Source organism: Neltuma alba, unplaced genomic scaffold (genome assembly GCF_004799145.2).
Source record: "Neltuma alba isolate B1F8T4 unplaced genomic scaffold, ASM479914v2 tig00005777_pilon, whole genome shotgun sequence".
Taxonomy (NCBI): domain Eukaryota; kingdom Viridiplantae; phylum Streptophyta; class Magnoliopsida; order Fabales; family Fabaceae; genus Neltuma; species Neltuma alba.
The window spans coordinates 142,300-169,287 of NW_021634229.1; the positions used below are offsets into that span (position 1 = coordinate 142,300).

The following is a 26,988-nucleotide window of genomic DNA, read 5'->3' on the forward strand; positions in this document are numbered from 1 at the left end:
ATATGTGGAGGATTTTATCTCGTTTTGCAGAAAAGTACTTTTGAGAAGCACTTTTGAGAGTTGTCAAACACCCTTTAGTCACACACACTTCATTCTATGCTTTCACTTAATCAGCAATTAATCACACCCCCACACATTAATTGAAAAGTTACTTTGCATTGTTATAATATGACCATCTGTCTAGTTTTTAAACCCTGCAGATAATCTTTATTATCTGCCCTTGAATATACTGCATCTGGTTCTTAATATAAAATTTTATTTGACTTTTATTTTGGTCTTAAATATAAAACCCAAATTCACTTTGTCTCTCATATTTATGTATTTTTTTTAAAAATAGTCCTTCTAACAATAATAGTTTTAGCTAATACACTTGATTAACAAAGATATTTTAAGAAAAACAATATGTATTTATTACAAATAACTAAGTTAATTTTTTTTTAAATTTTCTCAAATTAGTTAATTAGTTCTTATAAATAAGACCAGAGCTGGTATTAAACAAAACAAGATTAATTAGATTACGCACACAGAAAAGCCGAACTACCGTAGGTGGCAGTATTCAAATTAAAAGATTAAAACGTCACCAAATATTAATTCAACTAGAAGTTCAATTAATTATTGGAAGATGGTGAGATGCTGAGAGTATTAATGGTTGGCTCCATTCAGAGCCAAGCTGGTTTGCTTTCGTATACTGACACATCAACAAATGTTTATTATCACTGCCTTTTTTTTCCATCCATAATAAATCAAACAACCAGCTTCACACATGAGAAAGTTATTAGGAGAAGGTGACACCCCAAACCATGGTTTGGGGAATAAATCACTCAAACACTCACCAAAAAACCAAAACTATGGTTTTGAAAAAAGCAAATTTTTTTTGCTTTTGGAGAAAAAAGAGAAAGTATGAGAGCCTATAGGATATGTATCTTGTTATTTTTTTTATAAACATATTTTTTATAAACATATTTAATCTTATATTTTATAAATATATATACATATTAATTATTTATTAATTATATTATCTTATGTATTATTAATTATGTTAATAAAAAATATATTATTAACAATTTTATTCATTCAAATTAAAATATGTCATAAAATCTATTTTTTCTGCAATTATCATATTAACTTATGTCTTTTTTTAGTAATTTGTATATATAAAAAGTGCTTCTGATAACAACTATCCAAACACTCTCACTTCTCAAAATCACTTTTTCATAAAATCTATTCTTCCCAAAATCTATTCTCCCCACAATCTATTATCCAGAATCACTTTTCCAAACCACGGTTTGGTTTCATCCAAATACACCCTTAAACTAGACACATAAAAGGATGTGTTGGGGAAAAAAAACTTATTTTGATAAGTTCTTTGGAATATATATAATACAAAGAAAGCTAAAAATAGCTTTTTGGCCCTCTAATCTTTTAAACAATTTGACTCCAAATATTGTCATGTCTATGTTGAAAATAGCTCTGCCAAGGCATTTTTCTTTCTCTTCTACATAGTCAAATTTTGACTTATCATTTCTTTTTTAAGCGTGTAGCATGTTAATTTAAAGACATTTGAATTTAGGACAGTCAATATTAAATCGGCAATAATGGTACAAATTTTTTTTTTTTCAAATTTAGAATTTAGAATTGAAATATAGATATGTGTGTGCGCAAATCAAGGCACCCTTGCACTATGCACAATGGCACATGATGATGTTCGCCCATCATATGCATCAAACAAATTATTAAAATTTTAAATGCCATTCCCACTCGAGGGAAAAAAAAAAAACTCTCTTCATTAATTAAATTAGATTTATGCATTAATGATGCGAGGCAGTTTAGTAAACATAACACCACAACATTCTTTAGGAAAAAAACATCAAAACAAAGAACAAACTGCACGCGGCAAAAATTACAGAGAGATTATTACAATGCTCAAATTGTAAAATCACAAGGTTCAGGGCTGGATCAAAGGATGAACCGACGAAATACATTTTCTGGGAATAAAAAGGAAAATGCCAGGAAATCACATCTTCAAGTTTCAACTTTTCAAGTGATTTTCCAACTGTAGCATACAATCATTGCTCTAATGTCGTCTTGGATTTCTCCAACTGGGTCGACGATCCGGCCCGAAAATTTCTTTGTAACCTCAACCGGAAATTGGAAATTTAAATAATAGAAAAACGAAGCACGGAGGAGCAGACGGGGACTCCATTTTAACAAACAGGCACAGTTGCTTCGATCCGTTGAAGCTCCCAAAGGCCTCTGCTGAAGGAGGAGGCCCCAACTGCAGCTACGTACAAGGACAAGTGGGGACATACATACTCTCTGAGAAAGCCATGGATTTGACGGAGAGATCGACGGCTTAAACCCGCGAAAGCTAAGCTCCCTCCTTTGTCCCAATCTCATTTATGGGTGAGTTTGAATCTCGATTAGCTATCTCAGCCCATAAGACATTCCAATGCGATAAAGACTCGGGGACTATCAGAAGCTCACCAACCCGAATTCGAACCCCATATGGGATGGTGTGTTTCGCTTTTCTTTGGTTTTCGCCACTGAAAATTTTAGTGTTATCGCGCATTCAATTACCACTGGGTGGTCACTTTAGCGTCCCACTTCCGTCGAGCAAACACCTGAAGTGCATCCAAGCTCATATTCTTACTTTTAGCTAAAGAGCTTCATTGCATTGTGTTTTTGGTTGTTTTCTGTTCTTAAATTTCGGTTCCTTTTTTTTTTCCTTTTTTTTTTTTTTTCCTTTTTACCCCTTCCCAGAACCTTGGTTGCGGAAGAACTGAGTTTGATGGTCTTCTTGTATGCACTTATTTGAACATTATAGTGATTGATCGATTTATTTCTTACAATTGCTATTCCAAAACTTGGTGTTCGAAGTCAATGGTTGGTTGCATGAATTTCCACATAAGGTCATTGTCTGAACATTTAGTTTGATCTGGGTGATGTACTACGAGGGATATGGGGACATGCGGATACTTATATTCACTATATGCCTCAGCTGTTCTGTTTGGTGTTTCAGATACATGTGTAGCCAGTGTATAAGGCTTTGAAAGTTGCTCCTCAGAATGGTGGACGCAGCAGGTTTGGCTGAGGCAGCAGGATCAAGATTCACTTCACTGGAGCTAATTGGACAGGGATCATTTGGGGACGTTTATAAAGGGTAGGTGTTAAATTTTGGGCTAGTACCTTGTCACTGGAAAATTAAGCTTGAGACCTTTTTACATTGAGTTCAAAGGGGTGCTTCTAAATGCACTTGGCCTAACCAGTGAGTTTCGCGAGTAGTTCTGTGAATTTTCCATCTTTCTGTTTCTGCGCATGCAATATCGAGGATAATATTATTTATGATAATTTTAAACTTACTTTGAAATTAACATTAGTTAACCAGTGTTTGCTGTGCTTTCTTATTTCCAGCTTTGACAAGGAGCTCAACAAAGAAGTTGCCATCAAAGTGATTGATTTGGAAGAATCGTAAGATAATACTTTATGCTTCTTGTTGTATTGACTGTTGTTTTGCCAATTCCTTTTCTTTGATAGAATATTCCACCATGGTTTTCTGCAAGACTGGCGTATAGGGACTTTAACTTAGTGGCTCAGAATTATGTGTCATAATCTGAGTGGTATAAGGGAGAATAATTTAGCTTCCCTTGTATTTCCTTGATATGCTCCTTTTTCCACAGAAAAAGAAGAGTTTGATTTGTGCTAACATGCGGCTTTCATGGTCAACAAGGGAAACTTGAAGGATTAAGAACTACTAAGTATTGATATAAGTTCAGAATTCAAAGGGAATGATTAGACTAATATGTATACGTAATTTTAGCTACTTCTTCTTGTGCTTAGTGTAGAACTTATAGCATATGTATGGAAATAGAACTATGGTAACTTTTAGGGTCTGATGTTGCTGAAGAGAAACACATACAATGCCTAAAGGCTACAATTATTCTCAATAGGTAAGAACTAGCACCTAAATTCCTGTTTGTTACCTGGCATCCCTGTAAGTGGCGCTACAGCCTACAGTGCTGCAACAGAGTTTCAAATCCTTCCATACCCATTGAGTTTACTGTTCTTTATTACAAGACTGAACTTGTAACTCAGAAGTTTTCTAAGTTATGATATGTTTCTGAATTCTGATGCATTGCATATTCTTAGAAAGTTTACTGTGCATGGTAAATCGTGGGGCATTTTGAGGTTGGAGGATTTTCCTGTGCTGGATGTTGTAGTTCTTATATAATCCTTTCCCCACTTTCATGTTTTGCCGTGTTGCACTCAATCCTTTTCCTGCTGTTTATTTTTGATAAAATTTTGTTGTCACTCTGAGCTGCTTTATAATGAACATTTTTATTTTCTAATGCAGAGAGGATGAGATCGAAGATATTCAAAAGGTATAGTATGAAATAACTTGCACGTGACTTTCAACATACCTAAATGCTAAATGATTAATTATTTCATCAAGTTAATCTTTGGCAGGAAATTTCTGTTCTGCAACAATGTCGATCTCCATATATTACTGAGTATTATGGTTCCTATCTCAACCAAACTAAACTTTGGATAATAATGGAATACATGGCTGGCGGCTCTGTTGCTGACCTAGTAGGTTACTTCTGTTGACTTGATTTTCTATGCTTGCTGCATGAAATTTTTTACTGTTTCTCCTTTAATGTTTACTTGAAGTACAGTTGGTGACTAGAGAAAATGGTTTTGCATGTGTACATTTTCAAAATACATTTATGAGTCTGCAATTGGACGCCCTACTTATTGATTACTGTTATGTCATCATATTTGGTTCAAATCCCCTTGGGAGCAAGTAGGGGGGATGATCTGCACAACCTTAGTGGAGCCTCTGATGGACCGAAGGAAAAGTATTGAGAGGACTTTGTGGTGTTTAGTAACCAATGGAGAACAGATAAAAATTCGATGTCTATTGTCATTATGCTTTATTTACCTATGATTGATACTGTGCTACCATGACCTTTCTCACTGTCAGTGACCAGACAAGTTTTAGATTCCTGTTGGTAAATTTAGTTGTTCTGGCTATGTTACATCTTATATACTCAATATTTTTTTATTGGTTGCTTTCATCTTATTTGTTTTTGTTATTTGTTGTTTTTTGTGAAGGACTTTTTATTCTCCTCTTCCTTGTCTTTTCAAATTCTTCATTTGGTTATCAAGAAATACTTAGCCTGCTCATTTTTATTTTCTCCTTTATTTATGATTTGTGTATTTTTAAGGGTAATTTTACATATTGAATTATGATATGATGTGTGTTTTTCTGTGGAGCTAAAATTGTAGCTCCAATCAGGTCCTCCACTTGATGAAATGTCAATTGCTAGCATTCTACGGGACCTGTTGCATGCAATTGATTACTTACACAGTGAAGGAAAAATCCATAGAGACATTAAAGGTAACATCCCTACTCCTCTTTCTTTGGTTGTGAACTGCTTTTGCCTTTGGCTATTCAATTTCAGAGTCATGGACTTCACTCCTTTTGTTTGCATTTAGCTTTTCTATTGACAACATTTACCTGCCAATTTTGCAGCTGCAAACATATTGTTGACTGAGAATGGTGATGTGAAGGTAGATGTCTTGTTCTTGGAGATCTATATTGTCCAAGCTAATTATGGTTCCTTTGATAGTCAATGAATCTGTTGAAAAATGACACACTTAGGTTTGGACTCTCATACGCACATGAATATTCCATGATTTTTGTGATTTGAAGGTTGCAGATTTTGGTGTTTCTGCTCAGTTAACAAGGACTATGTCAAGGAGAAAGGTAAATGTATTTGCTTAAGATCAAATGCAAATGCTTTATTGACATAATTGGTTTCTTTTCCTTTACATTTAGATTAAAGCTGACATCCATTCTCTTTTGAACTTGTTACCCCACTCTTAAGTCTTAACCTCTTTTCTAGAGCCCTTTTATTTTGTCTCCTTGCAATTAGATAATGAAATTGGTCGTACATTGTACCCTTGAAGGATACAGGACTAGAGCAATCTCTGGTGGATTCATGTGATATGGGGCATAGTGAATTTCCAATTGTTGTTTTTAATTTTAAGCTGTCTACTTTTCTGCCATTACTTTATATAAGTGTGTTTGTAATCTAACAATATGTATAGGATTTTTTATCTGTACTCTTCATCTCTTACTGTATGTGCTGATTTCTTTTCAAACAACAGACGTTTGTAGGAACCCCATTCTGGATGGCACCGGAGGTCATTCAAAATTCAGAAGGATATAATGAGAAGGTTATCTTATATTTATTTTATAAGTCTTTTGTAAATTCTTTTAAGCCCATATTTTGATTGTATCTTCTTTCTTGGCTACTGTTCTTCTAAGATCTCAAAAATCATCACCAGCCATTTTGTTTGTGCAGGCAGATATCTGGTCTTTAGGGATCACTGCAATTGAGATGGCGAAAGGGGAGCCTCCACTTGCTGATCTCCACCCAATTAGAGTTCTTTTTATCATACCCCGAGAGAATCCGCCCCAGGTTATTATTTATATCCAACTCTTTGATCTTTCATGTTTCTAAGTTTAACTATTTTTTGTTAATAAGGATTTGCAGATAATGTAGCTTTTCCTAGTTTGAGAGTTGATTGTTGATATTCATATGTGCAGCTGGATGAGCATTTTTCTCGTCCCATGAAAGAATTCGTGTCTCTGTGTCTAAAGAAAGTTCCTGCTGAGGTAAGTATCTATGCATCCACACACCTTCTCTGGTTTCGTTTTGTTTCTGTGGGCTGCATTTTGTTAATGAGCAAGTTTTGTTTCTAGCTTTAATTTTAGTGCGAAGGGCTAATAGAATGCTGTTCTAGGATGACTATTTGCTTCAGTTTATCAATCCTGTGAGGAGCCAGAAAAAAATTTTCATGTTATCGAAGTTCACACTAAATATGCTTGTTTGTGACATCTCATATTTCTTTCTTTCTTTTTTGGTTGAATTTTATATTTTTAATATTCCTGGAACAGGGAAGCAAGTAATCTTTAGCAGTATGTCAGTCTTTCCTCCTAAATTTAAAATAATGGGGATAATTTTATGGCTTTGATTGAATATTTCCTGGGGAAGTCATTAGCTGATTGGTGCTACTCTTTTTTTTTGGTGGGGAACTGCTGTAGTCTCTCTGTCACCTTTGCTGTAATTTCCTCCTTTCTAACTTCTTCAATTTCAGAGGCCAAGTGCTAAGGAACTTCTCAGACATCGTTTTATTCGGAATGCAAGGAAAAGCCCTAAACTTTCGGAAAGAATAAGGTGCAAATTATTGCTAATGATTTTTGTGCCTTTCTTTTATGTAATTGACTAACTATCTATTTTACTTTGGCTTTTAGTTTTTTTAATCTGATTTCTTTCTATTTCTTTTTTGTATACTTTAGAACTCAACTAAATATGAGATATGTCTGAAACATTGGATCATCCTTTTTTTCCACGTGCACTTCGTAGCATGTTTTCATGAGTAGAAAATAACAATGTGTGTGTGTGTGTGTGTAAATTTCCCCAGCTTGTGGTTTAACATCCTGCTTTTCATGATAGGGAGCGTCCAAAATACCAAATAAAGGAAGATCAATCAACACCTAAAAATGGCCCTCGAGGGGCAGGGGAGGGATCAGATACTATGAAGGTGGTAAGAGATACAAGGGGCGAAGAAGCTCAAAGACCTAGGTAGGTTTTTACCATTGCTCTAATTTCTTCCTGCTTAACATTGAATTTCTAACAGGAGTTTTTCTAATTTGCAGTGGTCAGGGTAAAAGCGTGAAGAATACTGGATGGGACTTCAGCATTGGCGGATCACAGGGTAGTGGAACCATTCGCAGTTCACGCCCACCTCATAGTCCAGTAACTGTTAATCAAAGAAAAACTTTAGAGAGTGGCCATCAAGGGGCATCTGCCTACAGAAGTAGATTTAATGAACCTTCGGAAACTACCGCTGGAAAAGATGTTAGGGCTTACCATGATGAGCGCAGGGGCAATCACCTGGATGATGTAATTGACTCTTACTGTGTAGCCTATTTATCTTTGGTGAAGTTTTCTTATTAACTGAATGATGTATCAGGTATATACATATGTTAATATCAAGAAAAATGGGGCCTCTTTGGCAGTTTCTGGAACTTATTATTGATAATTAAAGCTGAGTCCTGGACTCAGAACTGCACGTTTCTTGGATATTTTGACCCTAAGCCTATGAAATATTCAATTTCCATCCAGTACCTCTGCCCATTTGGCAGATGCATAAACAACTTAATGTCTGGAGTATAATTTAGACATTTAGTATGTTCACCAAGTCAATTATGCTCGAAGTTTCAGTCACCTGTGTAGGAAGGTGAACACACTACATTTAATAAAGCATGATGTTTTAAGACTCAACATGATTTTATCTTCTGAATTGTTCAAATTGCAGGATGAATTGTCTGGCAATGAATCAGGAACTGTTGTCATTCGATCTCCAAAAGGATCACATCAATCATTGAGTCGTGATCATAGCTCTCTGGTATTCTTTTTTTTTTTTTTATTTAAAATCTGAGCTGACCCATTAAGAGGCTGATTAGCTCTTGGCTCTGTTCTATGAGGTCACTTGATAACAATTTTATATACTATGCAGTCTAGCAGCAGTTTTTTCTCTCTTGAAGATGCTTCTACTGGCGGAACTATTGTCTTCCGTGGTCAGCATGATGACTCTGATTCGCAGACAGTGAGATCCAGACTGGTTCTTGAGGAGAGAACTTCAAATGCCTTTCTAGAGGATAGTGCTGCAAATCTTGCTGAGGTTCTATTTCTGATATAAAAACTTTGAATTAAGGGGTGCTAGAGCTCGGCAAACTGGATCTTTTATCCTTTTCTTTTTCTTTATACCATGCATATGGTTAGTAGTAGGACCCAAAGAAGGTCTTGGGAACCCACCCATAAAAATACACTCAAGGGTTGAAAACCACCCGCTCTTCATGTACCACGCCTACGTAAACCACATGGCCAGAGCTGCTTCTATTTTAACTAGTATGAGGAATTAATTCTTTTAAATTTTTTAACAGTTTTTTGTGCACAGCCCTCAATCCATTATTGTTAGCAGAGGCTATTTGATGTAACTTTTTGCAAGATGAAAGGGGGTGTTTGGGATCCCCCAAAAGCACTTAAAAAAAGTGTTTTCATACAAGCCGAGACAAAACTCCTCTCAGACAGTAATTTCTATAAAATCACTTCTGAAAAGCTAATCCAAATACCCCCGAAATCTCCGTTCTTTAAAAATTGCCACACCTACCATTCTGTACTACTTGATGTGGAATTTAGGCATCTCATTACAACCAATCCTTATTAATTACCTGCATAATTACATTTCTAAATTCATATTTGCTAGTTTCTTATACATTTTGTGGTTTATCTGCATTTTAAACCCCCTTTTCAGAGGATGTCTGAAATTTCTACTCTTTTTGTTCATTACTTCATTTACATGTTTATTATGGGAGACTAGATATTTTTGTGATTACTTGGTGAAATTAACATCATTTATTTTTGACTGTATGTTGTTTCTTAATTTGTTTCCCTAGGCAAAAGCTGCCATGCAAGGAGGAAGGAAAGGGAATGCCCGGGATAGAGTTGTGGTGGGAAAGGTCAATAATGATTCACAAGAAGGCAGGAGAGACCAGGCAAGAGGCAGCCCCGATTATTCCAGGTGCACCCATTATCTACAACCATAAAATAGTTGTTTTTTCTGCCGGTGAAATAACGATGTGATAATAAATTTTAGAACATTCTGTTGCAGATTATCTCGTGACTATGTGGATGTGCAAAAGGGAATTTCAAGATCTCGCCATCCTTGGGATGATGAAGAAAGTGCTAAAATAATGTCATCCTCTGTACCATTATCCAATTTGGTTATTCCTTCTTTGAAAGAGGTGAATCCAAATATAGATTTTACTTTTAGCATTTGGAAGCAGTCTGATGGAGCTAAACCGTTAAACCAGTTTGTGATGCCAAATAGAGCATTGAGTTGATAGATTGTGTGTGAAGAATGCTAGTTTCCACAATTGTGATGACTGCAGCGAGGATTATTTATTTGGACATCTCTGTTTTGATTTGAGGTCCATGATGAAAGTTGATATGTCCTAAATGAAGATAAATATTTCACCAGCCTTCTATTCCCCCCCCCCCATTTGTTCGTTTAATTATGGTGATGTTCATTTTGTAGGCTGTTGCTAACGATCCAGAAGGCTCAATTGTAGAAGAAGTCGTCAATTCACTTGTCAGCATGGAGCGGGCAAATCCTAAATCCTCTGATCTTCTTCTCAAAAAGTTGCTTCAGCGGTTGGCAAGGTTTGCTTTCTACAAACATTCACCACACAAACCTGTTGATGAAAATTTTGATTTTTTCAGTGCAATACTTGCTAGCCCGTTCCCTAAACGACAAATGAAAATTGTGCAGTTCAAAGGAATCTTCATTGAAGGAGCTTCAGGAGCTGGCCGGCGACTTATTCAGCAAGTCAGCTTCAGAAGAAACTCGAAACACAAGTGCGGCAACTGATGACCGGGGGAAGCAGCAGAGAAAGGATACTCACTCAAGCAATATAAGCCCACTAGCAAAATTTCTTCTCTCCAGGTCTACAGAAATTGTTATTTGCCTGCTTGATCAACTTTTTTTTCCCCCCAAAAAGAAGTACATGTTTCTGGAAATTCTCTCTAGTTGACCAAGTCAGTCATGAATGAATGAATGAATATGTGGCTTTCACTGATAAGATAAAACTTATATAAATTTTTCTCAAGTTCTTTATATCTACTAGATTAAGTTTATAGGTAAATTTAGAAATACAGGCACACATTTTAACAACTGCCAATAGCCAAATAATAAGTGCCTATATTTCATGGGTAAATTTATAGGTGCAGATACTCATTTTAACAACTAATAATAGTAACATAACTAGTGTGATTGGAACTTGACCTAATTAATACTACCTCCAGTCTTTAATATAGGATCTCGTTTGACTTTTAGTTTGGTCCTAAATATAAAACCCCAATCCATTTTGTCTATAATATTTATGTATTTTTTTCCAAGATAGTCCTTCTAACAACAGTAGTTCTAACCAATACACTTGATTAGCAATGATATTTTAGGAAAGACAACACCTATTTATAACAAATAACTAACTTAACTTTTTTATTTAATCTCCTCAAATTAATCAACTAGCTTTTATAATTAGGACCGGAGGTAGTATAAACAACTTGACGCAAGTTTTGTTCTTATTGAAAAATGGATCTAACGAATTTGTAAAATATGTATTCTATGACCGGTTCGGTCTGCCTATCTTTTCTGAACTGATATTTTGAGGAATACACCCCCACCTACTCCATTGCTTTCTTTCTCTTTTGGCATTTAGATTGGAGGTTTTGATATGGAGGAAGGAGAAAGCTCATTTCTCACATCTACTGTGTGGCTTTTTTGTTTCACAGATGGCAAGGTCAAGTCTCAAGGGATCTAAATCCAACTTAAGCGGGGAATGATTGGTGGTGGACCTGTTTTTGTGTTTACGTATTTGTTTTCTGATTAAATGTACATAGATCATTGTAACAAGTTGTTTTTGTATGTTCTATTGTCATTATTATTATTCTATTTCTTTTCCTACATTGTTTTCTGGCCTCAATAGTGACAGTAACGCTGTATAATTAGGGGTTTTGCTCATTGACGTCATAATTGTAACATACAACCATTAATTCGAATTTACAGATAGTTTTTTCTCCGGACTTTATGCTCACTTGGATTGGAGGAGCTTAAAAAAATACTTACGCATTATAAGGAGTAAATATATGAAGAGTTTGTCTTCCGAAGACACAAGTTTTATGAGAATGAGCCGTTACGTAAATTGGCATCCCGGTTCCTATTGTTATCTTTTCTTCTTCCTTTTTTTTTTTTGATGCAGCACAAAATATTCTTAACTCATTTTGAGTTTAAAACCAATTTTTGTTAGGACCAGAGCGTTAAGGTCAAAGTTTTTCGAACAAATTTTGAAATTTAAACTTGTGTTTTCTTTCTTAAAAGAGACTATTTATCATCTCAAACAATTTTATTGTTCTCTTATTTTGCTTGAGCATAATTCACTTTTATTAAATATCAACACTTTTTGTTTTTGATGGACAATGAGTGAACCCATCTCATTGCATACTCCTCCGGATTTTGCATGAATTTAATAAATAAGTTTATACTGAAAAATAAGTCATGGTTCAGAAAATAAAGAAGTTTATATTGAAATTAAATATATTGATACTATATTAATAAATTAAATCACTCACAGCAATTTTAAGCAGTAAGAGTGGATTGAAATTAGAAGTTTAGAATTCAAACACTCTTTTGTAGAAAAGATATCAATAAAACTAAATATGAATTTTGTGCATCGTACAACATCTAAAATATAAATCACACTTATTATAAATACTACTCCTCCGGTCCTAATTATAAGACCCAATTGACTTATTTGAGGAGATTAAGGAAGTAAGTTAAGTTGGTTATTTATAATAAATAAGTGTTGTTATTCCTAAAATATCTTTGCTAATTAAGTATATTGGTTAAAACTATCATTATTAGAAGGATTATCTTGGAAAAAAATGTATAAATATAAGAGAGAAAATAGATTGGGTCTTATAATTAGGACCAAATAAAAAGTCAAATTGGGTCTTATAATAAAGACCGGAGGAGTACAATTTATTATAGCTTTTGTATTTGATATTGATATTATTTATTTATAATTGATAATTTAATATCAGCGGGTGGGATAAGTCATGGAGTGTCTAGAATTTAAGCTCTCTTGACCCACAAAAATAATAATTTAAAATAAATTATTTTTATTTAAAAATTTAAAACTTAACTAAAATATTTTTTTTTATGTATAGGTATGTTTTCATTGAAAGTAATTTTATATTTGGTACACAATATTAGCATTTTTTTCAGTAAAAATTTAAACCTTAATTTGTCGAGGGATCAGTGCCATCCTTGACTAAAATATCATAAAATAACTTTTGCCTATCCAATAACAAGAACAATATTCTGGTCAACAAAAAAAAAACCAAGAACAATATTCAAATTTATGAAAAAACATACTGTATGTCGAAAAGTTACATCCATTTAAAATAAAAAATAATACTATGAATTTAGAGGAGCAAGTTGTACTTCAGACACGGTCATGGCATCGTGGCTTTTCCTCAGACGGCTTGCCGTCGCACTTGGAGCTCACTCACCCGCTCTTTCCCGTCGCCTCATTCCCTTGTCATCTTCTCTGTTCAGTCACTGCTCTTCATCTCCATCCTGTTTTTCAAGCTTCAGACTCAGGAACCAATGGCTACCCCACAGGAAGATTTCCGCAACTTCTTCGGAGGCTGTAGGAGACTATTCCCTTGCCACGCCTTACCTTTCGGTTCTAATTCACTGTCCCAAAGATGTCGCAGTAAGCTTTTATCTCTTTTATTTCTTTTCTCATTCTTTTGATGTGATGAGTCAAGCTTTTAGCTCTTCAGCTGACAAAAGTTCAAAAATTTGAGTCACCCATGGCGTGAAATGAGCGTATGTTTCATTTATGGGTTAGTACTCTTGACTGGTGTTTGACTTTTTTCGTTTTCTTTAGTATGTCTTGTCAACTTTGACAGGACACGAATATGGGCCAAACATATGATATGTGGGTCTTCTGCTGGTTGCTCAGCAACCGAAAAAAAAAAATGCAATACTCAACCTCCCATGTGAAATAAATGTTTGTTTCCTTTATGGGATTCTTCTGATTTTTGACTTATGTTTGTAAAATGGACCGAAACGTATAAAGGTGTTTATATATGTGAGCCACTGATATAAACACTAACAAAATGTAAAATGGAATATTCCATTGGCCAATCACAAGAATTGTTAATGTAGTTGACCAATCTACTAAACTTAAATGTCATTATTGACCAATCTCAGCAAATGGAGCACATAAGCTATGCTGCATTGTTAATGTAGTTGATCTTATGTGAAAAGAACGATGAACTAGGCTGCCATAATAAATTTAGTTGTACTAAAACATATTAGGGTGGTGAACAATTTATAATGTTTGACGGGAATTCCTCCTCTTTTTCACAAGGATGGGCTTGCAGACGCTCTCTTATGCTTTGGCGCAAGTTCTGCCAGCACGGATGAGGATGATTTCTGTGCAAATACTGATGAGGTACAATTTTGTCCCTTTTTTGGGGAATAATATTTCATGCTATATTCTCTGGCTTCTCAACTGTCATATTGGACCTATACTTAATTATGGACAACGTTTTCATATTAGAAAATTGGAATTAGGCCAATGATGGCAATAGATAGAGTATCGGATGAAAATCATATTGAGTTTTGATATTTATGATTCATAATGTTTACGGTGTCTAGTCTATTTGGTTATTAGAGCTATAAATGAATATCAAGCAAATAGTATTTTCGAGGTCTTGAATTATTAATAAATCTTAGTTCTAAAATTAAGCAACATGTAGCAAATCTTAACTCCTTTACCATCTAGCAGTGCTCATATTGGAAAATTTTCTAGTTCCCCTAAACCAGAGAAATAATGTGCTGCTGTTGCTTCATGCCATTTATATGTGTCTACATAAAACATCAGTAGAATATGAAAAATGTTGGAAAGCAAAAGTATTAATAGACTTATTTTGAATTCTTAGAGAACTTTAATTTATGCAGGTTTGCATTAGTTCCATTTTCCCTGAAGATCAGGACATAAATATGTGCATTTCACTCGCTGCTGATTCCATTGGTTTGAAAAACACACCAAGATATGAAGTTAAAATTGGTGAACATGATGACTGGGTAAAGAAAACTCAGGTCAATCTCTGCTCTCTGCTTTTATGCTTCATTTTTTTCACTATATTTATCTTATTATCATTTTCCGTCTATAGGGGCTAATTCCCCACATTATCTAGTCTCTGTTCAGTTATGTGTATAGAGCAGCTTTGGAGCTTTGAGATTACTCGTACTCAATGCCAGAATTTATCATTGCAAATAAGCTGATCAAATATGACTCGCCATTTTTGCAGGAATCATTTCATCCAGTAGAGATCACTGAAGGTCTATGGGTTGTGCCCAAGTGGATAACTCCTCCTGTATGTTGTTACTGTTGTTGATCATGCTTAGACAATCTCTCCACACACGCTTGCACGCGCACATGTGCGCACACAAAATCTAGTACATGAGGTCTTCTTATATACATCAATACACCTAAGTTCGCTGCTTTCTGGGATTATTAGTCTTTTGTCATTATCAAACAAAGACATGGAATCAGCTATTGCTTCACTTATACAGGATAGTCAAGCAACAAATATAATTCTGAATCCTGGACTAGCCTTTGGGACAGGAGAGCACCCAACTACTAAATTGAGTCTATTACTCTTACATGGCTGCATAAATGGGGGAGAACACATACTGGACTATGGCACAGGCTCTGGAATTCTTTCAATTGCAGCGCTTAAGGTATACACTTGTTGATAAGCACACCTTAGAATTTGAAGAGTTGCGAGGCATGCAAAATTATTATATTGATGCCCATACTGAGAATGGAAAGCGAGATGCTCAAGCAGCAGCAGAACCAGGGATACTCTTGTGGTCTTGGTACATTGCATAGTCTTTTCATCCACGTGGACTGTTGAATGCAGTTGTTAAATGTTAAGGATGTGTGATATTTGTTCCAGGGTCCTCATGTGTTAGTAGGTTTGTTTTTTTGATCGCCCTTAATTTTTCATAATACTAATAACATGGATTTCTTGAGAAGTTGTTGTTCTGTTTTCATAATATGCACTTCTTTTTATTTTGAAGTCAACCTTTTTCTTATGTTTTAAGATTCAGAAAATAGTCAGGATTATGCATCATGCATTAGTATTTTCATGCTCTTTCTTTACACTCTGCTCATGCTTTGTATTTATACCAGCTGACTCTTTAATTCCCATTTTGCAATATGGCTGCCACGCCAGTTTGGTGCTGCCTTTGCTTTTGGAATTGATATAGATTCTCAAGCGATTGCATCTGCATCTCAAAATGCCACCCTAAACAACTTAGGACCAGACAAAATGCAACTGTATCTTTTAACTGAATCGTCCCCTTCATGCGAAGCTGTGGAAGGACAAAACAGATCTGAGATGACAATTGCTACAGAAAAGAACAAGTATGATGTGGTTGTTGCAAATATACTCTTAAATCCTCTAATAGACCTTGCAGATCAAATTGTTTCTTATGCAAAACCTGGAGCAATTATTGGTCTCTCCGGCATCTTATGTGAACAGGTGAATTTGAAGTTGATATAATGTAAAAAAATTTCTCTCTCTATTCGAGATGTAGCCTCCCTTTTCTCTCAAGTTGCACGGGAGATTCTTTAAGTAGACCAAAATAATCACCAATAGAAATGTAAGCACATCAGATTTTGATCTATTGGGAAAATGTACCTTGGACATACTTGCGTGTCTATTCATAAATGATTTGGTCCATTCGTCTTTTATTAAGCAGGTCTACCTGAGAATTACTTTGATTCTTCTGGAGACAGGACCAACAAATGATGGGAACACTTAAATGTGATTGTTTTTTGATGCAGGTTCAATACATCTTAGAAAGATACTCACTTCTCTTGGAAGGCACAGTAGTGTCGGAAATGGATGGTTGGGCTTGTGTTAGAGGCAGAAAGAGAAGTAATTTGGTTTGTGGTAGCATCATCTTTAATACAAGTAGTGGGAGGCATCTCTGACCTGCCATACCTTGAATTGTGATAAAATTTGCAGATAGATTCCCCAGTTTCATTCCTTGAACTGCTCTTTAAAACATTTTTTCAAAGAAAAAAAATTGTATTATTCTCAATTATTCTTTTTCCCCTTTTCAAATTTGCAAGAGATACGCAATGTATTGTAACAGTAATTCTAGAATCCAAGTGGGGCGTCAGAACAGAACTCATATTGTGCTTCTATTTTTATTTTGGAGACAAATTTGTTTTCCAAGATCACGTTGTAGCTCGGTCATGGTCATTGAATTTCTCAATGCTCATCTGAACTGCAGCTAGAACAGTGTTATCTGCATTCTTGTTTACATCAGATGTTTGATAAAACTAAATCTAAGAATGATCCTGAATTTCGTCTTGCCCGTTATTCAAGTGAGCTCGGATACTAATGAAGGACACGGCAAGAAGGGAAGTCATGAAGAGCAGAACAGTATCCTTGTGATTCTCATGCTCATTGCTAACCTGAGGCAGAGAGAGAGCGAGAGGGAGAGGAATTTCAGGAGCAGGCCTATGAGTAGGTCTCACATTTCCCAGCCACTTCGGTGTTGGATTATGAGACCCTATTTATAGGATTGTCTGAATAGGGTTATGTTGCCTCCCTCAACTTTCTGCGGCACTCGTAGCATGACGTTGATGCTTACCAGAACCAGCTTCACAGTCCCCATTAACACTTGTTTCACTGTTAATCATTCCCCCAAGCCAGTTAACCTGTCCCCTTTTACATCTGTATCATTAGCAAAGGACTTGTCTTTATTCTTTTTCCCCCCACAGTTGGTGGTGGCCTCACATGACGCATAGTTGTACACACACGTATTACTTCCGGTTCTTATTATAAGATCTTGTAATTAGAATAAAAAATAGTATCACTAGATCAAATCTAAGACAGCGTTAAACTTATACGAGAGTGGCTCGCTCAATTTGTATGTTGGTGATAAGGAGCATTATGGAACATTGTCTGGTTGTCCAATCCAATTCCCTTTGTCCAGCAAAGTGAGTGATGATCTAGCCATCCCTCACTGCCCCAATGTTGGTTGGACAAGGTAATCGTGACCATAATTTACAGCCACTTCTCTGCTTGGTCTCATCTCTGCGTAATCCCCTCCCCTCTTCAATGGCAATAGCTTAATGCACTCACTTGGTATTTTTATCACATTTGTTCCGGAAATATATTATGTGTAAAAAAAAAAGGGGTAAATGCTGAAAAAAATCTCCCTTGGAAATATTTGTTGCCCAAAATTTTTTTGTACTTAGGTCATTCAACTTTCTTTTTTGTATGCAACATATTTTTTTTACATGCAAATTTCTTGCTTTGATGATTTACGCACATGGTTGAAGAATGGTTTCACCCGCCTAGAGAAAAATTAGACCATTAAAACTATTTTTCCTTATTAAAAGATTGCGTCTGTTAAGATGAGCTGCGCATCTTTTTTTAAGAGAAAAAACAGAAGGCAAATATTTACAAATAGGTCTTATATTTAGGCACTATTATTTACAAGTGAAGAAGATTTTTTTTGGGGATTTAGGATAAATTTCACGTAGCTTTGGTTATAAATATTTTAATTAAGGAGTTGATTTAGTTAGTAAAGAGTTAGCTTATAACTTATAAGGTAATGAGTTTGAATCCCGCTGTTGGTACGAAGATTTAATTAATAAACGATTTGTAAATATCTCTATAAATATTTTTTGAGTCTAGAAATATATCCTGAATTTTCGGATCTGATTCACTTAAACTTTTAATACAAAAAAAAATTAATGGGACCATTTTGAGCAATTTTTGTTTTGAAGAAATCGGCGTGACGGGCACGAAAGGAAAGAAGAGAAAAGAGGAAGAGAAGATGCGGGCGAATGGAATCGGGGAAAGCAAAGGGAAAGATGAAATGAAGGCTGCCATGAAACATCCTTTCCCAGGTAACGGATATGGATTCTGTCCATTCAGACCGACCATAAATAAATAAATAAATGAAAGGGCGAATTGAAAATCCGCCGACGCGCCGATGCCCACTCTAACTGTCTGTCCATCATCAGACCCCACTGGTGGCTCCGTACTCTTTGCCCGCTCCCCTTCCCACGTGATCCCCTCCACGTGTCTCCCTCCCACCCGCTCTTCCTCGGTTTCATGGTACCCCTACATCCCCCGCTTGGCCTTTATCTGCTTCGCCCCATTCCTCCCCCGTGGGACCCATCCCCTCCTCGCGGCCGCCGCGCTCCCTCCCTTTTCCTGGCCCCTCCTTTTCTCCACTCATCTCAATTTTTTAATTAATTATTATAAGAAACAACAATTAATTGCGGCCGCCTGCTTGGTTCCCCCCATCCTCCCCCGCTCTTCTTGCCATTGGATCTCAGGAAAAGTCACATGAATAAATCTGAACTTGTCACCGGATCTTCAATCGCAGGACTGTTATTTTTTCAAAAAGCAGAAGGTATTTTGGTAATTTTGTGCATGAATATGTTTTTATAAATAAAATGTCAATAGGTCTCCCTGTTTTAATTTTTGGTCATTATTATATATAAAATCGTGATACAGTCCAGATTCGTATCTCCATTTCGTGTGTCTTGAGGCCTCCCTTTTGCCGCCATTTGAGCATATTTAAATGAATAATAACTCGGCCGCTTCCTTTTTCTTTTTAAAAAAAATTCGGGGGAAACATTGGCGGCGCTCATTATAAATGAAAACAAGGGGATTGTGCCGGAATTTTGGTGCCATATATAAATGATAGTAGTAGTTAATAATTCTATCTAATACGTATTATCAATAAAACTTATTTATCATAGACAATTGACTTAATAAATTTTTTTAATATACTCAAGTAGTTTTTATACTACCTCTGGTCCTAATTAGTGACTAATTTGAGGATATTAAAGAAATGAGCTGAGTAGTTATTTGTCCTAATAAATAGGTGTTATCTTCCATAAAACATCCTTGCTAATCAAGTGTATTATCTAGAATTATAATTATTAGAAGGATGATCTTAAAAAATTGAGTAAGTATGAGAGACAAAGTGGATTAAGGTCTTATATTAGGGAAGAAGCAGGGACCGCAGGTGAAGGATATGAAAATGGCGTAAAATAATGAGAGGCGCACAGTGAGGCCAACAAAGGTGGTTGAACATGAGAATTGAATACGACAGCGCTTTTGGGATGAAGGCATGGAAGACGAAGAGATGAGAGTGAGCAGGAAAGTAAATGGAGGACACCATCCAATCCACAGCGTACACATTCACACATACTCCTTCTAATCCGTATCTATCATATCGGCGGCCATTCTGTTTCTGACTGTGTCTGCAGGTCAAAATAATCGGTTCTTGGGCGATATCATGGTTGATTCGCCGAATCATATATAACAGTACCTGAAATTATTACGTTTCTTTTATTCAAAGGGCACAAAGTTGGAACGTGATAGGTGACCAGATGGCCGCAATACTTTTTTTAAAAAAGTGGAAGGGGGGGGGGGCAGCGAAATTAAGAAAAAGATAAGACGGATGGTGGGTAGTATAAGAAATGAATATATATATTAGGTTGCGTACATGCAGGGCATGATCCTCATTAAAAAGGGGGAAAAACCAATGGGTTAGTATTAAATTAAGAAAAGGAAGAAGATAAAAGAGCGCAGGAAGGGATTAGGATTGGAGAGGAGGGGAGGAGAAGGAAGGGAATAAAAGTGGGGGGCAGAGGGAAGAAGCAGCGCTGAAACATCACGTGAAGACAACATCAACTCCGACAGCTGCATAGTCAACACGCTCATCCCCTTGTGGGCCCCCCCACCTCCTTTTACATGTCGCCTCCTCATTGGCCTTCTCTTCCCCCACCCGCGCGTTTTCGCCGCCCCTGCCGCCTCCCTCCAACTCATTATCACTACTCGTATTTGCCTCCATTTAAAACATGCGCTTGAATTTCTGAACGTAAAAACTAATTATTTAATTTAAATAAAGTATACTAAATTTGTATTATTTTTTTTAGAATATCCTTACTCGTTTCATGTGTATTAATTAAAATCCGTACATGTACCGTTAGGAAGCGAACCGGTATTCTTGCCCTCCAAAATGATCCACCATTTAAACTGAAAAAAAAAAAACAACAAAAGGTGGGTAAATAGGAGTATTAACAGAAATATGGGTAAGCGAGGGATGACACGTTGGTGGAGCCGGTATTGGGCGTAGGATTGGGTTGCATCGAGATTCGCAGCACCCCAATACACGACAACGAATCACACCAATCACGAGGTAGCGCCCTGAATTTTATACCTATGCCCCGCCTGCCAGTCCTCCTTCACGCTATCCCTTCCCGTTACAAATAAATACTGCCAACCCAAAAAAGAAGAAGAAAAAACTACTGAAAACGTTAACATAACACTTATAATATGAAACCCTGCGTAAAGATGAGCATGTTAAAAAATAAAAAAGAATTGCTTGATGATGTTATCCTCTGTGTCATTGCATTAGCCTTGAGTTAAAGAGGGGGTTGTGGGAAAACTGGGTAGTTTCATGGGCAATAAAATAAGGCGGCCAACGGAATTGTGATTTGTGAGCCTGGTGTTGTGGTACTTTAGTTGTCAGCGTGTGCTCCATTTATTTGAAGTTTGACCAAACCCTACTAATAATGTGGTTTCAACCCTGGCTTGCTTTTCTGCTCCTTCAATCGCCACTATCTCCGGCAGCACAAAATAGGAGTACACTGTACCAAACTTTGTGGCCTTTTCCACTCACCAAATGCCTACTCTGTTCTTTCGTTTTTTTTTTTTTTTTTAATATTTGCTCCCAATTGTTGTGGCACATAATGCATTTTGTCCTATCCTACGCCTGTTTTTCAACTCCTCCGATATAAATGAGTTGAAGAATAGAGGCAAATTAATGCCGACAAAATATGCAAGCTCACTCCTTGTTTGTACTATTAATTTTTCCCCCTGTTTATTGCTTTTTATTTTTCTTTTGAATTATTTTGCTAGAGCAGGTTAAATAGAAAAGTTAGAAAAGAAGGAATTAGATGAGAAAATGAATAATACTACCCCTTGTCCTTAATATAAAATCCCGTTTGACTTTTATATTGATCCTAAATATAAGACCCGAATCTATTCTGCCTCTTATATTCACTATATTTTTTTAAGATAATCCTTCTAATAATTATAGTTTTAACTAAAATATTTGATTAGTAAGGATATTTTAGGAAAGACAACACCTATTTATTACAAATAACTAACTTAATTTTTTTCTTAATTTTTTCAAATTAGTCAACTGACTCTTATAATTAAGACCGGAAGTAGTATAATACATTGACATATCCCATACGCGTCGCGCCATCCTTCAAAATTTACCACCACTGATCACTCCCCGCCGCACGCTCCATGTAATGATTCATAATATTCTTGCCGCCTTTTTTACTCCACGCAAACCCCCGGAAAAAAAAAAGGGCTTCTTAACGCTCCCTCTTGTTTGAATGGGGGGTCCACAGTGACTCCAGAAATGCTATGCATTTTTTTTTGCCACAGTAACGTTTTCAAATCTAAAAAAATATTTATCCGGTTCTTAATATAGGATCTAATTTTTAAATTAATTTTGATATTAAATATAAGACCTATTTTTTTATATTTATCAGTTTTTTTTAAATTACTCCTATAAATACTCTATCAACTATAATCACGTACAAAAAGAAAAGAGGTATTAAGAAATATAATTATGATATTTAAAGAAAAATATATTATTTTTCTTATAATTAATTAACTTATCTAATTTTCTTAATCTAATGAGTCTGGACTGAAGGAGTATTCAAACTCAAATCTAAACCGTGTGTGTGTGTGTCATTTTAAGATGAGAATTTATAAATTTCTCATAAATTTAAAATGTTAAGAATAACAATGTACTCCTCCAATCCTAAATGTAAGACCCTTATATATATGTATAAAGGTCTGACATTTAGAACCGGAAGAGTAGTAGTTACCAGTATAATTTAAAAAGGAAGTTGTACTCCGTATATCCAAGCCAACAAACAAATGAACAAATGAAGGCTAATAGCAACATTGCGTCGCCTATCATCTTAAGTGAAAAATATGAACCAATCAGGAAACAAGAGACCCACACGACAATGCCCAATCAAACGCGCAACAATGCCGGCGACATGTCTGTCAGATCTCAACCAACGTAATCCGTAAGGACCACGTCAGTTGCCTTCCTGTTTGGTTCATCGGAAAATGCACGAAAATCCCACCGCTTCACCAACCGCTTCTTAAATCCTGTTCCTCTTTTTTTTTTTTTTAACAAGCCCCGACCCAAATGGCATCCCTCTGCTCTGCATAATAATTTTACCATTTAACCTGTAACCATTAAACCTACTCTCGACGGCGGAAATAAGCGAGCTCACCAAAAGGTTCAATCTTTAAACGAGATCAGAAATAGAATTAATTTTATATATGGTCAACATAAATTGCAGAAACAACAGTGAGAATCTCCTAATAGCTTCTCGGTTCGCCCAAAAAAAAAAAAACAAAACGCCTGCTTTGGGTTATAATCTATATACACATCCGCTCGAGTCATCCTCATCAACAAATCCGAGCATGTCAGCTACGTCCTCGTACACGAACCCCCTCTGTCTTTGTCTCTCCGTAGAGAGTGGTTCTGTTCTTCCAAAATGGTTCACTAGGAAAACACTCATTAACAGTATTAAAGCGATGGAATGATGGTGGGGAAAAGAGATCTTAAGCCGTCAGGTCTTCGAAGCGAGGCCAGATCAAGCAACTTCCGCCGGAGGAGCAAGGTTAAGATCGAGATCCAGAAGCCTCCGGGGCTGGGGAGCACGCACATAGTCCACAACAGACGACGAGTCGGAGTCACTCTGCGCACTACGGGCGTCGGGACGTAAATCGGTCACCGGGCGGTCAAACCCGCACATCTCGCGGCGGCCAACGCTTTTCATGTTGTCAGCCCTCGCAAACGCGTCGAAGAACACAACGGGACGAGCCACGGGGATGAGGGGAAAGCCCGCAGCACCGATGCCGGTACAAAGAGGCGTGAGGCTAAGGTCTAACGGCGGCGGAGACGAAGAATCCAGGGTGCTGCTCTGGCTAGGACTGCGGGTGGAGTTGTTGGTGTTATTTACAAGCTCAGAAGGAGTGGGGAAATTGGTCTTGGCCTTGGCTCCACGGAAGTCCCGCGCAGCTTTGTCGTAGGCACGCGCCGCCTCCTCAGCGGTGTCAAAAGTGCCAAGCCAAACCCGGGTTTTCTTACCGGGGTCCCGGATCTCGGCGGCGTAACGGCCCCAAGGCCTCTTCCTGACGCCGCGATAGCGAATCTCTTTGGCGGAGAGAGTGGGGTCGGTGGGTGCAGCGAGGGAGATGGGTGGGTCTCGGGGAGCCATTGGAAAGGGAGCAAGAGAAATAAGAGTCCAGAGAATGAGGACGAAAGATGAAGGAAAAGACGGAGACAATGTCTGAGGAAGAGCAAACGGAGTTGGAGGCGTTATATAAGCGAAGAGGAAGAAAGAGAGAGAGTGTGGGTGTGTGTGCGTGCGTGTAATAAAGCTACGCTCCTTTTAGGCGCTTGACGCTTACCCTCAACGTGGCTTCCATACCACATTCCACTTGGGTGGATAGTAATAGTATGCTCGCCATTCTCCACTCCTCTCCCGCCACTTTCCTCTTTACCCATTATATCCATTCCCCCCGCCCCCTCCTCATCCCACTTTCACTTCCCACATCATTATTCTCTTCTTTTTCCATTTAAATTATTTTGTATTTTTATTTAATAATATATTATCTCTCAATTTTATATATACTTAAAATTGTTCCTGGGTTTAAGCTTGAGATTGATGTGATCCATACTTCGCTTCCATATGAATAAATTGAAGTTATTCTGCCTAATTCATTTAACTCATTCGATCTATTTTAAATTCAAAATTTGTTCACAGCTTTACCAATATTAAATGAGAGTTTTGAAAAAAAGAATAATCATATTTAACCATTCATTACTGAAATAAAACTCATAAATAAATATTAATTACTTTTCACATAATTTATATTATGAACCAGAGTAAGTGCTTCTGATATCATTATTCAGTATATATATTATTTGGATGCTTTATTTATTCCTATTTATAAAGTATAAATTTTTTAATACAAATCACTTTATTAAATTCATCATATAATCTCATAATTCATTTATTATTTTGTAGAGTCTTATTTTTTCAGGAAGTATACACATATATATATATATCAAACTGGAAGAAAGATAAGAAAAAAATACAATGATGTACTGCTACTGAGATGGGGGGTGCTGCTAAGGTGGGGGGCGGCACCTGAAATAGAAATGAATGGGAGGTTGAAGGGAGCAGGAGGGGGGAAGCAGTTTACACGTGTAAGGAGAGTGTGGTCCAGGGGAGAGGAAAGAGAGGGGAGCGTGTGGGTTGGCGCACCACATGATCATGATGAGGCGCCCTCAGTTCAATTCAATTTATCCAAATCCAAAGCCAAGGGAAAAAAAAACAGAGAAAGAGAAATATTCGACTCAGTCAACGAGGTGTGTTGACTGCACCGTATGCGTGCAAAGGGCCGCGCCGCCCAAGCCGCGCGCATGGTGGGTCCCGCCATGAATAATTGCTGCGGGCGAGGAGGGGCACGTGGCGACGCCGCGTCATCTCTCCTTAACGGCGGTTAAAAGCCGTCTCTGTCGTTAAAACGGAACAAAGGCGCTGTTGTTGTTGCCTCCGACGGAACATTTGTCGGCATGCCACGCCTCCTCGCCGCGGGAGACGGATCAGCATGCGTGCGTGTACATCTCTGATTGATTGGACCGAAAAGCCCCCCCACACCCCCAGAGACACGAAAATAAAATAAAATAAATAATGGTATCTGACGGCAGAGAAGGGAAGTTGAGTTAGGATGAGAACACGTGGAGGGGTGATCCCTGAAGGGGGACAGGAGCAGCCGCCCCACTGAATATGAAAATTCAAAAAGACAGGAGAGTACTGCCGCCCTTAAAGTTCCCAGCGCCAGATGTGGTATTCTTATCGTACTACTAGGGACAGTACAGATGCTCTTCCTTCGGCCTCCAAAATCCTTTTTAATTTAAAAAAAAAAATCTAAATTAGGGGTCTTTATCAAATACTCATTTGATCCTATTTATAAGGTACTTTCAGTTTTTTTACACAGACCAAAAAAAATTTTAAACTTTATTAACTCTTATTTAAAATTTAATAAATTTTTAACTTTATCTCTATTTAATATGCATTATACCTCATATAAACAAAATCAATGCAATAATAAATAAGGGGTAAAATTACACATCTATATAAAAAATTTCTCCCAGTGCCCTCTAAACAGGACTAAAAAATGCTTTCTTTCTCTACCCTGTAAATAGGACCAGAAGAGTATTATCCAAGAAATGAAATTTTTTTGGGGGGCAGAATTATTATTACATCTCAAGAAAAAAGATTAATTATCTAAAAATTTGTTAACAATTTTAAAGTTTGTAATGACAAATGGAAAAAGACAACATATTTGAAATCACTTGTCATTATGATTTTTTGATAATTATATTTTTTGGATTTATACTAATTTTTTCTTTTTTTCCAAAACCTCTACTGAATTGAACATGCTTTTATTTATTTAAGAAAAAAATCAGTGGAGATTATGGTTTGAAGATTTTATTGATTAAAAAGACCGAAATTCAAATATTGATGCTTTCTGTATATAAAATCCTAGAGGTCACAAATACTTTTTATGTATAAAATCTTTTTGTCAGTAAAATTTTTAAAAAGGAATTTTTCAATGACTTTATTTTATTTAAATATTATTTATGAAAAAATTTGTTAATTTAATTATTTGACCGAATTTCAATTTTTCATGCAAGCTTATAGAAATTGCCCTAGTTCGGAAGTGACTTTAATATCATATAATATTGAATTATATTTTAAAGAAGAATTGTTTTTGCTACATAGAGGTATTCTTTTATTAAAAATAATTATATTTAAGATATTCGTGAACACCTCTCGTAATAAAAATTCAAATATCGATTTGCTAAGTTATGAAATATTCGCCCCTTTCACTAGATTTATTATACAAATAGAGCACAAAAATAATGCATGGGTCCAAGTATTAGGTGAGACTTGGAGGTAGAGTGTAAGTAGATGTGGGGCATTCAAATTTTCATAATATGAGATAAAAAGTGTGCTTTTTAAATAATTTTTAAGATATTCGTTCACTAATTAACACGATTCTTAATACTACCTCTGATTCTAATTATAAGATATCATTTATAAACTAT

General features: G+C 36.4%; 3 protein-coding genes across 5 annotated transcripts; 2 read left to right on the forward strand and 1 right to left on the reverse strand.

Moving 5' to 3' along the window:
- Positions 1-2,197: 2,197 nt before the first annotated feature.
- Positions 2,198-11,717, forward strand: LOC114748725 (serine/threonine-protein kinase 25). 3 transcript variants are annotated; one of them, XM_028937176.1, is made up of 21 exons: positions 2,198-2,403; positions 3,020-3,160; positions 3,412-3,468; positions 4,352-4,379; positions 4,465-4,587; positions 5,287-5,398; positions 5,534-5,571; positions 5,714-5,767; positions 6,172-6,240; positions 6,369-6,485; positions 6,614-6,682; positions 7,165-7,244; positions 7,524-7,652; positions 7,727-7,973; positions 8,389-8,478; positions 8,590-8,754; positions 9,530-9,654; positions 9,745-9,877; positions 10,171-10,295; positions 10,405-10,578; positions 11,427-11,717. In XM_028937176.1, exons 2-21 carry the CDS (start codon positions 3,066-3,068, stop codon positions 11,464-11,466), a joined length of 2,070 nt encoding a protein of 689 aa, XP_028793009.1. In that variant the 5' UTR covers positions 2,198-2,403; positions 3,020-3,065; the 3' UTR covers positions 11,467-11,717. The 3 variants fall into 3 exon arrangements, with proteins under 3 accessions (XP_028793009.1, XP_028793010.1, XP_028793011.1); XM_028937177.1 differs by lacking the exon at positions 2,198-2,403 and adding an exon at positions 2,497-2,909; XM_028937178.1 differs by lacking the exons at positions 2,198-2,403; positions 3,020-3,160; positions 3,412-3,468; positions 4,352-4,379 and having other exon boundaries at positions 4,506-4,587; positions 5,275-5,398.
- Positions 11,718-13,150: 1,433 nt separating this feature from the next.
- Positions 13,151-17,007, forward strand: LOC114748719 (ribosomal protein L11 methyltransferase). The gene is made up of 7 exons (XM_028937170.1): positions 13,151-13,411; positions 14,075-14,158; positions 14,668-14,808; positions 15,021-15,086; positions 15,286-15,453; positions 15,951-16,259; positions 16,565-17,007. Exons 1-7 carry the CDS (start codon positions 13,151-13,153, stop codon positions 16,712-16,714), a joined length of 1,179 nt encoding a protein of 392 aa, XP_028793003.1. The 3' UTR covers positions 16,715-17,007.
- Positions 17,008-23,106: 6,099 nt separating this feature from the next.
- Positions 23,107-24,297, reverse strand: LOC114748696 (ethylene-responsive transcription factor 4). The gene has a single exon (XM_028937144.1). The coding sequence runs from the start codon at positions 24,083-24,085 to the stop codon at positions 23,459-23,461; it is 627 nt and encodes a 208-aa protein (XP_028792977.1). The 5' UTR covers positions 24,086-24,297; the 3' UTR covers positions 23,107-23,458.
- Positions 24,298-26,988: the final 2,691 nt, after the last annotated feature.

Bases quoted from the DNA above. Each gene is read 5' to 3' on its own strand.
- LOC114748725 (XM_028937176.1), top strand. From the start codon at position 3,066: ATGGTGGACGCAGCAGGTTTGGCTGAGGCAGCAGGATCAAGATTCACT. The intron at 6,683-7,164 runs GTAAGTATCTAT...CTTCAATTTCAG, and splicing joins TAAAGAAAGTTCCTGCTGAG to AGGCCAAGTGCTAAGGAACT. The intron at 9,878-10,170 runs GTGAATCCAAAT...TTCATTTTGTAG, and splicing joins TTATTCCTTCTTTGAAAGAG to GCTGTTGCTAACGATCCAGA.
- LOC114748719 (XM_028937170.1), top strand. From the start codon at position 13,151: ATGGCATCGTGGCTTTTCCTCAGACGGCTTGCCGTCGCACTTGGAGCT. The intron at 14,159-14,667 runs GTACAATTTTGT...TAATTTATGCAG, and splicing joins TCTGTGCAAATACTGATGAG to GTTTGCATTAGTTCCATTTT. The intron at 16,260-16,564 runs GTGAATTTGAAG...TTTTTGATGCAG, and splicing joins CCGGCATCTTATGTGAACAG to GTTCAATACATCTTAGAAAG.
- LOC114748696 (XM_028937144.1), bottom strand. From the start codon at position 24,085: ATGGCTCCCCGAGACCCACCCATCTCCCTCGCTGCACCCACCGACCCC.